Source organism: Cladophialophora psammophila, assembly GCF_000585535.1.
Source record: "Cladophialophora psammophila CBS 110553 chromosome Unknown aczJe-supercont1.8, whole genome shotgun sequence".
Classification (NCBI taxonomy): Eukaryota; Fungi; Ascomycota; class Eurotiomycetes; order Chaetothyriales; family Herpotrichiellaceae; genus Cladophialophora; species Cladophialophora psammophila.
This window is the reverse complement of record NW_006912929.1, coordinates 1417591-1432090: the sequence shown is the minus strand read 5'-3', so window position 1 is coordinate 1432090 and position 14500 is coordinate 1417591. Positions and strand designations below refer to the sequence as shown.

General features: G+C 50.9%; 5 protein-coding genes across 5 annotated transcripts; 2 read left to right on the top strand and 3 right to left on the bottom strand.

Annotated features, from left to right (window-relative positions):
* Positions 1 to 1143: 1143 nt before the first annotated feature.
* On the bottom strand, positions 1144 to 1620 carry A1O5_06156 (uncharacterized protein; the record flags this gene model as incomplete). Its single annotated transcript, XM_007746751.1, has 2 exons — positions 1455 to 1620; positions 1144 to 1313 (listed from the first exon to the last, which is right to left on the bottom strand). Exons 1-2 carry the CDS (start codon positions 1603 to 1605, stop codon positions 1144 to 1146), a joined length of 321 nt encoding a protein of 106 aa, XP_007744941.1. The 5' UTR covers positions 1606 to 1620.
* Positions 1621 to 2129: 509 nt separating this feature from the next.
* Positions 2130 to 5181, bottom strand: A1O5_06155 (uncharacterized protein; the record flags this gene model as incomplete). The annotated part of the gene is made up of 2 exons (XM_007746750.1): positions 2130 to 4799; positions 4849 to 5181. The coding sequence occupies 2 exons, from the start codon at positions 5179 to 5181 to the stop codon at positions 2130 to 2132; spliced, it is 3003 nt and encodes a 1000-aa protein (XP_007744940.1).
* A 1520-nt stretch (positions 5182 to 6701) lies between these two features.
* Positions 6702 to 7213, top strand: A1O5_06154 (uncharacterized protein). Its single transcript, XM_007746749.1, has one exon. The coding sequence runs from the start codon at positions 6840 to 6842 to the stop codon at positions 7089 to 7091; it is 252 nt and encodes an 83-aa protein (XP_007744939.1). The 5' UTR covers positions 6702 to 6839; the 3' UTR covers positions 7092 to 7213.
* Positions 7214 to 9363: 2150 nt separating this feature from the next.
* A1O5_06153 (6-phosphofructokinase subunit alpha) lies at positions 9364 to 11751 on the bottom strand (the record flags this gene model as incomplete). The annotated part of the gene is made up of 1 exon (XM_007746748.1): positions 9364 to 11751. The coding sequence occupies one exon, from the start codon at positions 11749 to 11751 to the stop codon at positions 9364 to 9366; it is 2388 nt and encodes a 795-aa protein (XP_007744938.1).
* Positions 11752 to 12480: 729 nt separating this feature from the next.
* Positions 12481 to 14455, top strand: A1O5_06152 (uncharacterized protein; the record flags this gene model as incomplete). The annotated part of the gene is made up of 2 exons (XM_007746747.1): positions 12481 to 12758; positions 12808 to 14455. The coding sequence occupies 2 exons, from the start codon at positions 12481 to 12483 to the stop codon at positions 14453 to 14455; spliced, it is 1926 nt and encodes a 641-aa protein (XP_007744937.1).
* Between the last annotated feature and the right edge of the window lie 45 nt (positions 14456 to 14500).

The following is a 14500-nucleotide window of genomic DNA, read 5'->3' as shown; positions in this document are numbered from 1 at the left end:
ACCAAGTCCGATGGGCAAATCCAGGTCCCCTTCCGGTGGCATCGTCGCGTATAGTCACCGTAGCCTTGTTCCGATGAATCGCAGACCGGTGTGATACTCTAACAACCCCTTGATTAGCCTGCAACGTCATCCCAGGTCCCTGTGGCTTGTAGTCCTTGTGATCTTAGTCTACAATGATCCCCCGGCTCACGGCTCAGAAACGGAGCGTGCTTGGGACGCCGACTTGGGACGCCGACTTGGGACGCCGACTTTCTTTGGCAAGACTTTGGTGACCTCAAGTTTGACGCTGATGGGTACAGTGGGCATCATTGGTGATTTCGTATCGCCATCGTGCTGAACCCTTTTTTTTTTCTGGAGGCCAGACTAATATTGTCGAAGTTGATATATCCAGCACCGGAAGAGAGTGGCTCCGCGTTGTGGGTAGGTGGCCTATTAAGCTGGGAGGTTGTGCAGTTTAGATCGCGAATGGTAGCATCATCTTGGCGCCGTCGTGAGGTGACAGAAAATCTCAACATGTGGTCCTGCGGGAGGAGCTCACTGTCGCAGGTTGAGGCTGAGACCCGGCATCTTGGTGTTTACTTGCGGGGTTGGTCACACCCGCGAGAGCAAGAAGGCAGCCAACTATTTTAAGTCCAGCCCTTCCTTGTCACCATGGTTGGTAGCTGTCAGAGAGCTCTCCCGCGCATCCTCATGTTTCGGATTTCTGTATTTCCTCTCGACGGCTGACCACGAGCTTGGAGAGGGTCGTGGGGTCCAAAGAGAAAGTGGGAAAAAGTGGCGGTGCAATAAGTCAAGAAGATGATCTCTGTTTGGGCGGTAGTCCGACGATGGGCCCTGTAATGATATCATGTCTTGCATTTGTGTGTATTCATGTTCCACCACCCAAAGAGGACAATAATCGAGAACGCCCCGGTTAATGACTAGCCCCAGCCCCAGCACCTCCCTCAGTCATCCTGCTGATCCTCTTCCCCCTTCTCATCAAAGACCTCGAAGTTGTATTTTAACCATTGCCCACAAAAAGTACAGGGAAGAAAGTGTCATCCATCCGAACAGTAAAGCATATGACTCGTTTCCCCCATCTCTCCGACTCGTTTTTGTACATTTCCCATCAATGCCAAGTGATAGACGCGGGAGGCGTGCTAACTATGCTTTGGTCGTGAAATCCGTCTCCGTGGGAAGTAGTCCACCATCGGCTGCCTTTTCGCATGTGCAACTTCCTGAACTCCGCTGGCCACACGCGCACGTGGCGCCCGTGGGAGGCGCGTTCTCAGTGGCGGCGCGGTCGCAGGTACATTGGCCGGCGGGACGGGCTCCTGTAGCCAAAAAATGGGAGGTTAGTTAAGGGGGCTTTTTGTTTTGGCAATTGTGCTTCACACATAGGGTAGATGGAGGGGAAATATTTGATGCTGAAAGAAACACAGAAGAGGAGACAACGAAACGGGGTAAAAACATACTGCATGAGCATCTGGGTCCTTGCAGAGCGTTCTCCTGATCCTTCTTCTCGCAGGTGCAGTGCATGGCGGATGTTTTGCCGCACGAGCAGGTAGCCTTCTGGGCGCAGACGCATTCGTCGCTGCGGCCGCAGCATGAGGTTGGTTTGACCATTGTTACGTGAGGTTTGAGTGTGTGTGGGAGTTGTACGTTGGTTCGGTGAGAGTCGCTGCTGTCAAATTGTCCGTGAATGAAGAGTGCAAGTAACGGATGGGACTTATCAGAATCCAAGTGATGGAGGGGTTGAAGGGTTGAAGGGTTGAAGGGTTGAAGGGGTTTAATATAAGTCTGCGGCAATGACGTTCCAAGACCAGGGGCTGACAATCATTTCAATGCTGATTGGGTAGCCTTACTCCTGATGGGGGCGAACTGCGAACCAATCATTGCGTCTCCATTTGCAAAGCACATCTCCACTTATCCATTTTCCTGCATAACACCACAAGTGGTGGGTGGGTGGTATGATCCCCTCGCCTAGATCTTCGATTAGCCTGTGCCTGCCTGTGTTTGCCTGTGAACACGGCGACACGGGCAGTAAGCAGTTGTTCGTGTGTACAAGTAAACCATCCACACTTTATGCTAGGATAAGATTTGGCATTGAAACAACCACTATGCTCCTCCTCCTCCTCAGCACGGAAGCATCACTCTGCTTTGCCCTTCCCGTTTGAATTCGACAGGTCCTTTCTCTTCTCCCTTCCACCCTCTTTCATGTTCTTTGTTCCGAAGGTACCAGTCCGGCTCCTCCAAGTCGTCACTCTCTCAGGCTTTCGTTCAATGTGGAAGCTGAAGTCAACTTCGCCCACAAGACTCTTGACCATCCCTATTAATCGCTCCAGTTCCTCGCTTACCAAGCTGCTGGCAACCTGGCAGACGGCAAATGCAGCATAACAAGGCTCAGCAACATGTTCGATGCCTAAAACATCAGGATCGATGATGTGAAGGTCTGGACCAAGACGATACGGATGCGGGACTCTGAGGAAGGGTGGAAGAGGCTGTGCGTTGGTGACACTAGCGGACAGCAGGCTGAGCATGGATGTGATGTCGTGCGTGGTTATATTGAGGCTGCGCATGAAGAGGCGAAAGTTGTGGATCCATGGTTTCTCTATGTCTGGCAGTGTATGAGGTTCGCCAGACAGCATGGGAGAAAGACGATGAGTCGACGGGAACACAGGTGCGGAGAACAGAGGCGAGGATGGAGAAAAGGTGCGTGTGGAATAGGAGATGAGTGTCATGTAATTGAAGATAATTTCCATTGATGCGATAATGTCGTGGTAAGTCTCCTTCGGGAAGCGACCGCCGATGGTGGGCTCCCATTCACGAGCCAGGAGCCGTAGTTTTGAAATCTGAATACTTGTTTTTGCAAATGCTTTACCTCGAGCTTTTTCAACTCGATAAGCCGGACTTTTCTTGATTCGGGGATCCAAGACGAAGTCTTGGAGGCGCATCTCAACCGTACTGTGAACTGTGGCGTAGTATGTTGCCAGAAGGTAAAGCCCGGCTCCAAGCTCTCGTCGTAATTTGCCATGAGTGGTCACTGGAAATGGAAAATATGACCAGATAAACGCGACAAACGTCCCGGTCAGCACAGTGGCAAGTCTGTAGGGCGCCAGAAGATAGATTGGATAATATGGCTGCCCAGTCGAGGCCACAGCCTCTTTCCCAAGCTTAGTAACTTCCAATTCATATCCCACAATAAGCAGATTAGTGACGTTGAAGAGGATGGCGCCAACAGAAAATTGTGGAAACTTGAAGAGAGTGTAGAACCCGAAAAATTCAACGATGAAGAGCACCGGGATGACTCCGCCGGCCTTCCCATCTGGGACATACCACAAAATAATCGAGGTACACATTGCCGCTATTGTTCCGACAACCCGGCCCAGGAATCCGATGACTGAAGCACCTGTCGTCGGAGCCAGTGAAATGGCAACAAGGATGAGCGCCCATAGACCACGTTGTTGGAGAAACCAAGTCTGAGTATCGTGGAGAAAGGCGACGATTCCCACAGTCATAACAGCGCAGACAGCTCTGAATCCAAAAGCCGATTCCTCAGAGGCAAAGAAATGTGATGTGCGTCGTATCTGATCACCGATAACTTCCAGGTAGCTGGCAGCTGGCAAGTGTTCAGGGTCTCTTCGTTTTTTGTAAGCTTCTCCAAGATGAACAATGGTTCGAGTGCCTTCGCGACCAGTAATCGTGGGATCTGCTATCGAGTCCGTTGAAGTCCACATAGTTCGAATCCATTTTTTCATCCGCTTCTTTCCGGGAAGGATCAACCTCGATCCTCTTTTTGTGGCTTCCTGGGATTTGACATTCGCAAACACCACAAGGTCCAAAACACCCTTCGCAGTGGACCAAGTTAGGAACTCGATGTACAAGACAAGACACAGTCGTTGTTGATTCTGTCGGTAATGTCTACCGACGGCGAAATGGTTGGTGATCGTTGGCTGTGGGTCTTTTGAAAGGTCTGTCGTGAAAGCAACGGGTAGATCAACACCCGCTGCTTGACTCCAACCTCGTAAGGCGCTGGAGCGGGAGCAGTCAAACTCATCAATCATTTGACTCAAGAAAGCCACAAAATCCCTGTCACCTGGTCGTGGAATTCCTTTTTCTCTGTCTTCTGCCCGTTTCCTCCTGCGGCCGAATCGCAATTGAATGGACACATGATCCAGCGCATTTTCCAAGGTCTCTGCTAGGGAGTCGAAGGAACTCACGAGCGAATCCATCACATTGGCCCATGCAACACGCTCCGCTTCCAAGTCGTCGAAAGCTAGACCCTCTGAATCATCATCTTCTGCGGCGCCTACCGCTCGAATCGCCACTTCTTTCAGAATGTCAATCAACGTGGACATCCCATTCATGGGTAGAAGAATAGATTGAAGCAATTCCCGAATCTTTTTGAGATCGTACACGTCGAGGTGACCAACAGCAAACTCTATCTTAGCATATTCCAGTTCAGTATGCATGCGTCCAAAGGTTGCAGAGAGACTTGCGGTGCTGAGTTTTAATCGTTGCGCTTCTGGTGAGTTTGTAGCTCTAATATCTTTGGGACTCATCCGCGCCGTAGAAACATTCGTCTCTTGCACGCACGTGAAAACCAAATTCTTGCGTCGCATCCGTCGCATGTAAGCACCTTGAGCTTTTAGGGAATCCTTGAGCTTGCTGACAAAGTCGTCCGTCAGCTTGAAGCAGAGCTTCCGGTGACTCCGGGGAAAGATGAAGAACGAGACACCGACTGCTATGGCAAACCCCATGAGGAATGCCCCAATCATGTGTTTGATCAAGACTTCGCCCTGCGACATGTGCGCTATTCGCTATGCAATGTCAGTTCACGCTTGGACTGAAATTCTGGCGTGTCTTTACCGTTGCGTTAATTGAAGCTACAATGACAAAAAAGCTCAGGATAGTACCGGTGACTGAATATTCTGGACGCAGCGCTCGTCCCACGTTGATGAGGTAAATGGACACACAGAGCCACACTGCAATCACTGCGCTAGCCGAGGCGCTGTAGCTAATCTCAAGATTGTTGTTTGACGAACTATTTTGTGTAGCGCTCTCTGAACGCTCCCTAGACTTGACTGCACAGTAGATAGACAATAGCATGACAGCTGCAGCAAGGCAAACTCCGAAAATATTCAATGTCATAGTCTTGACGAATCGTGCTCGAGGCTGGGTGGCGAATGAGAAGAAGGCCATGATTGAGACCAAATATCCTAGGGTTGTATAAATTTGCGCGACCGAGTTTGACTGATTCCTGTTATTTGTTCAGAGCCGCGGTTTTAAGAAGTTTCCCATACTCACATCGCTGCGGCAATTGCCGGTGGTAGGGCTCCCCTGTCTTCACGTTATTTTCGAACCAACAATGAAAACGGGTCCAATTTACTTTGCCATCATTTTCACGGTTTCCAGATCGAGATCTAGCCATTGCCATACCAGCTTCCAGATCGGGGCTGCTGGCTTTGACTCTTCAGTCGTGTTGGAGCCGTCATCGGTATCCGATTCCCAGGTTGATCGAGACGAGGGATCCTCTCCATGGGTTTCTTCTTGCATTGTGCTTTCAAGAGAAGCGACTTGGAGGAGAAGAAACAGGTCATCGGGACCTAGTTTCGAGCTTTATGACTCAAACTTCTTTTATTCGACGTAGTCCAGCCGACTCCGTCCGACGGGCAACGTAGCTCGCCAGCCCCTGCAAGAAAGGCAAGGCTGGTCTCTCGCCACAGTCAGATTCTCGATCAGGTATGTTCGCCATAGATTTGTACCTACTCATGTGCCCTAATTCTAACGACGGCTCGACGTATTATCGTGGTAAATATTTGGAGGAGCGGTAAAGGATTTTCGTGTTTAAAAGTTAGAAGTCTTGGAAAAGGGAAGATGCGGGCGTATCGGCAAAATCTGATATCACGTGCACGTGGAAATCATCGTGCAAGAAATCGGATAATTTCGAGCTCGAACGAGCATCGATCATGATTGGACCGTTCCTTTCAGGATCTCCACAAGCTCTGTAGAGAGGGCATCGAGGATAAAGAGCTATCTCCAAATGGCAAGATTGCTAACAACCCCGATTGCTTCGGTTGTACCTCGTACTCGGTAGTCCGGGGGGCAATCGCGGGGATATTGACTTTTGGTCGATGCAGAGGTGAGGACATGCTCTGGCATCGCCCAGCCAGAACAGGTACTGTATGTAGATTGCAGCATTTTCATCCACGATCTTGCTCAATCCATGACCTGACAGGTTCGAGCCAGCACCTCTTGTGTCCCTGCCTAGACTCCTGATGTACGAGGTAGAAACCTACAGTACTAAGAAATGTGCTTGCCAAGCAAAGGCACAGGCAGAATGTTGTTGTACTTTACCCGATTTAGTTTAGTACCGTAGTCAAAGGCTTGGCACTGCAGCCTTGACCCCCCTCTCAAGCCCCCTTCCCCCATTTCCCTAAACACCATTCAGTCTCATGTTTGGATGGCTTTGCTCAAGCCAGACGCCTGCCATCTACGGAGTTCCTGTACTTGAATTGGTGATTGTCGAGGTACCCTCACGTACAGCGCAATATATCTGTTGCGCTCGTTGTGCTTGAGTCCATTCTGCATCTTCTCACATCATCGTGGACCATGCGCCTTTTGAAGCGCGACAGAAACGAGGAGTTCCGCCTTAGTGATAACCTTACCAAAGACCATCTCCCACCGTATGCCATACTCTCGCATGTCGGAGCAAACCGCCAGAGGAAATTGCGTTTGGCGACCTCAGCAAGCAGTCTCTTCGCAAAATAACTGGTTTTAAGAAGATCCAGTTATGCGGAGAGCAAGCTGCTCGTGACAGATTAGATCACTTCTGGGTCGACACTTGCTGTATCGACAAGATGAACCACGTCGAACCTTCAGAGGCCATTAACTCTATATTCCGCTGGTATCGTGGGGCGGCAGGATGCTATGTATATCAAGCGGACGTTTCGGGGCAAAGTTCCGAGATAAGGACAGGGAAAGCTGACTTTCAAGGGGGTCGATGGTTTACCGCAGCTGGCCACTGCAGGTGCTGCTTGCACCAACTTCGGTTCAGTTTTTCTCCTGCGAGGGCATATCGATCGGGGATAAGACATCTCTTAAGTCGCTAATCCGGGATATCACCAGTATCCCAACGGAGGCTCTTCTTCAAGAGAAGCCTCTATCTGACTTTGCAATCGACGAGTGTATGGAATTGGCAGCAAAACGCAAAACAACCAAACGAGAGGATCAAGGGCGAATACCTTACCCTTCATCCAGTGAGCGGTAACTATCGAAAAGTGCACGTGATCATAATACGCTGGGAAGTTGACCACATGGACCACTTGTTAAGCATTGAAAGTTTTCAAGGCACGAGACTTGAGCTGAGACATTCGAAACAGGTGGAAAAGATCTCGAAGGAGTTTCGCAATCTCTATGACTACGATGTTCAGGAATTTCGTCTGCAAACCCATCGGCAGCACGATGTCCACATCTCATGGCCTTGGCCGGAAAATGCTTTTGTCGACGAGAGAGACCTTCAGATTCTGTCCTACTTAGACGGCACAAAACAGATTCCGAGAGAGGATGACACTTGCTTCGTGGACATTCCAACTTGTGCAATTCAGCCGTTGACGTGGGTAAGTGATCACAATACTGAAGCACTAACGCTAAGCTACAATCTCAGTGATGAAGATCAGTATGACAGTGCGCAAAGCAGCTATCGAGACCGACACTAGCTATCTCACATGATCAGAATACCCAACCTTAGCTCAGACGCTTTAGTCATCATTGACTGCTTCATTGAAGATTAAGCGGAACCAGATGGCGTAGAAAATATCAAACTTATGCCCGACGACGATTATTCCTGGGCTCGGTATGCTCTGCTCTTTGCTGGCTATAAAGCAAAAACAACACCGCCAGGTGGACTTTCCAAGAACCCAATGTCTGTTCTTGAGAGTCTGTCCCGATCGGATAAGTTTTACGCCAGAGCAGGACACATCACCAGCGCTACTATAAGACCGAAGCAAGACGGCAGCCTCAAATGGGACTCGGACTTTTGGCCAATATGGTTAGAAACGATGGGAAGGTCTTATCGCCCTGACAACACCTCTCTAGCTATCTGTCGAATGGATGGAACAGTTGTCATCGGTTGGGCTTTACTGGCTACAAGCACTATGATATCCACCAGTCTGCCCTTCATATTACTCCCTTGATATGCCTATAAAATCCCCAACGTTTCCCGAATGACCATAACTGGTACATACCTAGTAGGCAAAGACTGGAACCCCACCACTCATGACTGGGACATGTTTCTCGCCCTTGAGACCCATTTATTTACGCTCCATGTCGGGCCAATCTTGAATCCACTACTCTTCAGTAGACTCTTCCCAAAGCCTTAGACCCTTGAAACTCCTAATGCCTAGTAAAGAATCCCTCAGCAGAGGTGCAGCAGAACGCATATACTCTCTTTCATTGCTGCCTGACGGCGGTTTCCTGCCGTACACACTGTAACTAGACCAAGTTAGCTATAGTCTCCAATCACCATTGCACGGCTCAGAACTCACCAGCAAGTGTAGCAGTGGTATCTTTCGATTTGTCAAAGCAGAACTTGGAAAAGCTTGTGACGAGGCGTTGAAGTTGGGCTTCTGGATTCCGGAGCAAATTCGCGAGAAAGCAGAGCTGTGATTTCCTCCTTCAAGCGGGCGTGATGCTCAGGAACATCTCAGGAAAAACCTTCCAGAGTCAGGCTTTTCAACCCTTTCTCCAGGCTGTCCATAGTGGGCTTAAGCTTCAGCCTAATGGTACAACAGTGGTCTCCAGGATATGTCCTGTACCTCAGCGATGGGAAACCGCGGACAATTTTTGCTGACTCTGCAAAGAATTGTTGGTAGGTAGTTCGAGGAGGCTCCTTGACGCGATATAACCAGCAATACAGAGAGCATCGAACAGAAAAGGCAGAAATCAATAGACGGGATTGAGTCATTCCTGTAGGATATGCTTAATGGATTCCTGCATGAAAATTTATGCTCATTCGAATGCAGCTGTGACGTTTCTTGGGGCCCTTCTCAAGCATACGCGTGCGTACAGTACTGCTCGCTACTTACCTAGATAGAGACCAAGTATTGCATTCCTGATAAAGTACAACCCGCTAGATCTTTAGCATTCAGTGGGAAAAGTGACAGTATCTGCAAAAGGGGGGCGCTTTCGGAAACGACAGGAAGTTGCAGAAACATTTGTTCGGAAAAATTGGCCATCTATTGATATCGTATCAGTTAACAAAACTTGCTACTGCCGTCCTTCCCTCGTAAACACCATTGCTTCAGTCTAGCTCCAGAACCAGCCCATTGTATACTTCGCCCCTTCCCGAATTCGTGTCTTGCGGCCTGTGTTTACGCCTTTTCATTAGACCTGCTTGGAGAGGGGACGCTTCAAAGTCTCGCCAGATAACGGCTTCCCGCACTCCTCACAGCAGTCCGTCAGCTTGGGCCGTCCACTTAGTATATCCACCGTCTCCTTCATAGCCAGCCAGAATTCATTCTTGGGCCTCCGATCCCCCCAATCGGTTCCTGTAGCCTCGAGTCCTGTTGGTCCCCCCATTGAGGTGAAGACCACTTCAGACCCTTGAATACCAATCACTACTGTTGACAACGGGTCGTCCGCGATCCAGTCCTTGGACTTTCCGGTAAATCGATCCTCGATGTGCTGCATACACTTGATTGCCATCCGGAGTGCACGGATTCGATCCATAGGCGAAGGCTTGCCACCCTGTTGATAATGGCCAGGTACTGCTGCTCGAGATTCGAAACGACCTCGGGCTTCCTCTTTGATCATATCAGCAATCACTTGTGTCGTGTATGTTGTGCTAGCCCTCTCATTTCGAAGGATGATTTTCCCCGCTCTCGATGCTCCCTGGTCATTCTTGAAGTTTTCGCGCAAGAATTCGATATCCCTGGCAATCATGTGGATATTGATTCCTTCTTCAGGGATGTAGACTGCGAGTGCACCGACCGACAGCCCAGCCATCGTGGCGAGATAACCAGATCGACCGCCTTGTGTCTCGATGACAAATACCCGTCGTCTTGAAGATGATGCCGATTGTCGAATGGCGTCGCAAAATTGGATCAGCGTATTTAAGCACGTATCGCTGCCAAGGGAGTATTCGGTGCCTGGCACGTTGTTTGACACGGTCGCTGGTAAGACGACCAGAGGGATCTTGAAGACGTCATATTGTTCCCGCGCCTTCCTCAGCTCACTTGCTGCAGTGAAAGCTTCGAACCCACCAATGAGGAATAGCGCATCAAACTTGTACAACCCGAAGCACTCTGCAGTTTTCTTCATATCAGAGCTGGGCAGGCCGCGGTTGGTGCCGATCTCAGAGCCACCCTCATTAACCCATGGATCCACGTCGATCCAACGACACTCGCGTACAGATCCAACGGGCTTATCATCGTGGTGGCGTTGTAGACCCGGGAAACCATTATGGATTGCGATTGGAGTATGACCGCGGGTCAGACAATACGCCACGGCAGCGCGAGTGGCTGGGTTCATACCTCCGGCAGGAGCTCCGACGTGGATAATTGCGATCCTCATCCTCCTCTCTTCAGGTAGACGCAAAGCAGGGTGGTCGGTAGAGGTGGTAATGACATAACTGTTGTAATATTCCTTGAATTCGACATCTCGCAGTTGCATAGCCTTGTCGAAATCCTTGGCAGCGATCGCAGCACTGACCGACTTGGTCAATGCCACTGTTTCCATCAGGTTGGACCGCTCAATCTTGTTCTCTCGGATAGTTATGACTGGGCTGGGTGTCTCTGGAGTGGCATCCAAGACCGCTTTCACCGCTTCCACGCCTTGCAGTGTCGACAACCAACGGTCGTAGAAACATGCATGTCCACCTCGTTGTGTATGCCCAAGAACAGTAACTCGTGTGTCTAAATTAAGCTTCTGGGTCAGGAGATCTTTGACTTGGTTTGCTGTGATCTTGTTCAATTCTCTGTCGTGGGCACCTTCCGCAATAATGACAATCGACCTTCTCTTGCCTCTCTTTCGGTGAGTAGCGATGATGTCGCACATCTGATCTTCCCAGCCGACTCGAGGAGGTTTCTCGGGAATGAACACAAAGTCAGAGCCGGTGGCTATCGACGCCATGAGAGCTAGCCAACCGCAATGCCGACCCATGACTTCAATCACGAAGCCACGTTGATGGGAAGCGGCGGTGTCGAAAACGTCGTCGACCGCGGAGCAGATACGCTCAAGGGAGGAGTAGCAACCGATGGTGGCATCAGTGCCAGACATATCGTTGTCAATCGAGCCAACCAGGCCGACGATGTTTAGGTGCTGGAATGGATCAACTTCTGCCTGGGTCAGCTCCCCGGTCTCTACCAGCTCTTTAAGTAGACTCGGCCATTCTGCTCTGAACTTGTCAGCACCGGTCAAGCTACCGTCACCGCCGCAGATGACAAGGGCATCAATGCCACGGTCGACCATGTTTTTGGCTGCTTTCAGTCGGCCCCATCTCTCCATGAACGCCATGCAACGTGCGGTGCCAATTAGAGTCCCCCCCCGAGACAAGTATCCTCTCACATCTTCCCAGTGCATCTCTTTGATCAGATCCCCACCCTGTACCAATCCTTCATAGCCCTCGTAGATTGCATAGGATTCGCAGCCCATGTGAATGGACATGCGGACAACAGCTCGCACAGCGCCATTCATGCCAGGGGAATCACCTCCACTGGTCATAACACCAATCCTGCGCTTCCGGGGAGGAGCTGGCGCACCGTTGGCGGCCATTGGTCCGGGATTCGTAGGCAGTAGACAGCACGGACAGGTGGTTGAGACAGGAGAGAGGGCTCAAGCGGGGTGAGTCGGTGAAAATTGGTTGAGGATTGCTTGACCGACGGGTAGGCCAACTTTAATGGGAGCGGGTAGGTGTTTTCGGAGAGGAAGAAGAAACGTGAGATTTGAGACGAGGATAGAGAATAGTGAAGGTAATGATGAACTTTGAAGATAATGCAAGAAGTCTATCAGCAGATAGCACAAGAAGGGTGTTGTGCCGAGCAGCAACAGCAAGTGAGGTCGGAGAACGTCATTCGTGCCTCGCCAAAGACGTACACGAAACTATTAAGGGCCAAGGGCCTGTTGGTGCCCGCAGTGGCTAGCGGCCCAGGCCCCAGAACCCCCACTGTGCAGCCGAAGGTGCCGATAGGCTGTCACTAGACCCAGTCGCTAGAGGCGTCGCCCTGGAGGTGTTGTGGGTGGCAGAAGAAATGTTAGGTAATGTTAGCAGCGCCTAAACTTATCTCTAGATGTCTGGACTCCCATTCACTGCTGCGAACTTGCGTTCGCGATTCTCGACTTTCACCAATCAAAACTTGCTCCAGCCCTTCACAATCGGTTTCGCAGCAATGATTGTCTGTCATTTGATTCAGTAACAGCCTAAGCTTCAATTTCAAGTCTTCCTCCTGATAACAAGGTGCGAACACGGAGTACTGATCAGTAATTGAGGCGACAACAGGCGCCATGCCTGACTCGAACACCATCAGCCTTCTGATTCCTCCCGAGCCTTCATCAAAACCCCAGAATCTACAAACCCAGATCCGGCAGATCATTGCACAGAGAGGTCATTTTCGCCACATCACCGAGCGCTCTCTTCTTGCTGAGATCCAGGGGAAAGCTGGGGCGCCAGATGCCGTCCAAGCTGGCCCGGAAGAGGAACCTCAAGTAGAAGAGGATGATTCTCCTCAAAAGCGCCAGGAGCGCCTATGGAAGCGCAGAGAAGAGATGCTGGAGCGCCTAAAGTGAGTCTCCTTTCCGTCCCCTTTACTGCGAAATCTGACCGGCTCATAGTTACGCACAAAACGAAGTCCTCTGCGCCTTGGACTTTGTGTCATTCCTGATTTCTCGGCAGTCAGTCCCCGCCCAGCATTCCATGTCGCCTGCCCTCCGAGAGGCTGTCCCAGTTGGCACGTTGGCGTCACGAGTCCTCAAAGACAGACCGATCCCTCCTCCGACGAGACGACGCCTGGCCTCTGTTTCTCAGGGTTGGCGATCGGAGGGCTTCCGATCGGCCTCAGAGAAGCTAGGTGCAGCTTCTGCTCGCCTTCAGACGGAGGCAGAGCGCGAGTCAGAGTTCTGGCACCAAATCGCTAATCTCAATACCAAAGGATGGTCGGTTTCGCGACTACCACGAGACCGCAGAGCCATTGGTGTTCATTTCGGGTTTGCCGAGTCTGCCCAGCAATTCCGTGACCGGGGCTTCGCTCTTCTTCGCCAGGCTGCTGATGGCTCCGTCGTGCTGGATCGACAGATCGGACTTAGGAAACGCAAACGGCTTGGCGTCTATGTAGTCCGGAACGGCATCAAAACAGGCTTTTTTGACTTCCAGACTCATAGCCCGGCCGAGACGACAGATCTCAACCAACAGCTCAACGACTACCGCAATGCGATTTTCGAAGAAGAATTGTTCTACGAGATATGCCGCGAATCGCGTCTTGTGGCTAACCAAGGCATTACTACGCGTTCGCAGAGCGTCGAGATAGACGTCTCTGGCAAGTACCAGCTGTCGCTCGTGTCCTCAACAGAAAAGGAAGATGTGACGTCCGCCAATGATGGAGACAACCTGATAGCGCAGTTTGTGGCTGTATCTCTGCGTTTGCTGTTAAATGCCGCCCATGAGCAGAATCTCATCAGGAGGTCGCAAAAACCGCCTCCGATGACCCTCAAACCACGACCGACCCCCGAGTACGCCCTGCTCCGACCTGTTTTGGCACATTTACGGCACCGGGCTGAAGCAGGAGCCTTTTGGGATAACTGCAGAGCGTTGCTGGGCGCCTTCAAGCGAGCAAGCCTGCCAATCACCGTGGCATTGGAAGCTTCAAACGCCGCGGTGTTCCAGTCTTTGAAGATCGAGGCGCCTGACACCATTCTTTCAGAGTTGATGATACCTGTGAAGACCTGCTTCAAAATAACTCTGATCGCGGAGCGGAGCCTGCAAATCGGGCTAGCCACGTTCCTTGGGCCTCCTTTGTTTGGTTCTCGCTACGAGATATCGTCAATTGACTTTGGATTTGCAAATGTTCCAGCGTCACGTCACGAGACTCGCGACGAGGCCTTGTCATTTGTTAGACGCATGCTGATACTGGACCTCGTTGCGCATTCTGAGGCGTTGGCGCTGGCGAAGCAATCCGAGACACGTTCAGAGACAGGCAAGAGCAAACAAATAGGGTGGTCAGTGTCACAGCCGCACAACGGCGAGTTGACCCTGTATGATGCCCAGGAAGCGATCGAGAAGCTGCAGATTGCGGTGCAACCAGAATCTATAGGCGTTCGATTGAGTCCGCCGGGAAAAAGAAGTGGTTTTCAGAAGGTGGTGTGGTCCTGGACATCTACCGCATGTTCTAGGACAGAGGGAGCTGTAGTGACGGCGGAGGCGGATACCACGTTCGACGCAGCTATAAAGGAGGCGATAAAGAGCAGTCATAGAAGCGGTGTCTAGTCCATTCTCTGGCGAGTCAAATAACGTAAAACAGTCTTGTGTTGA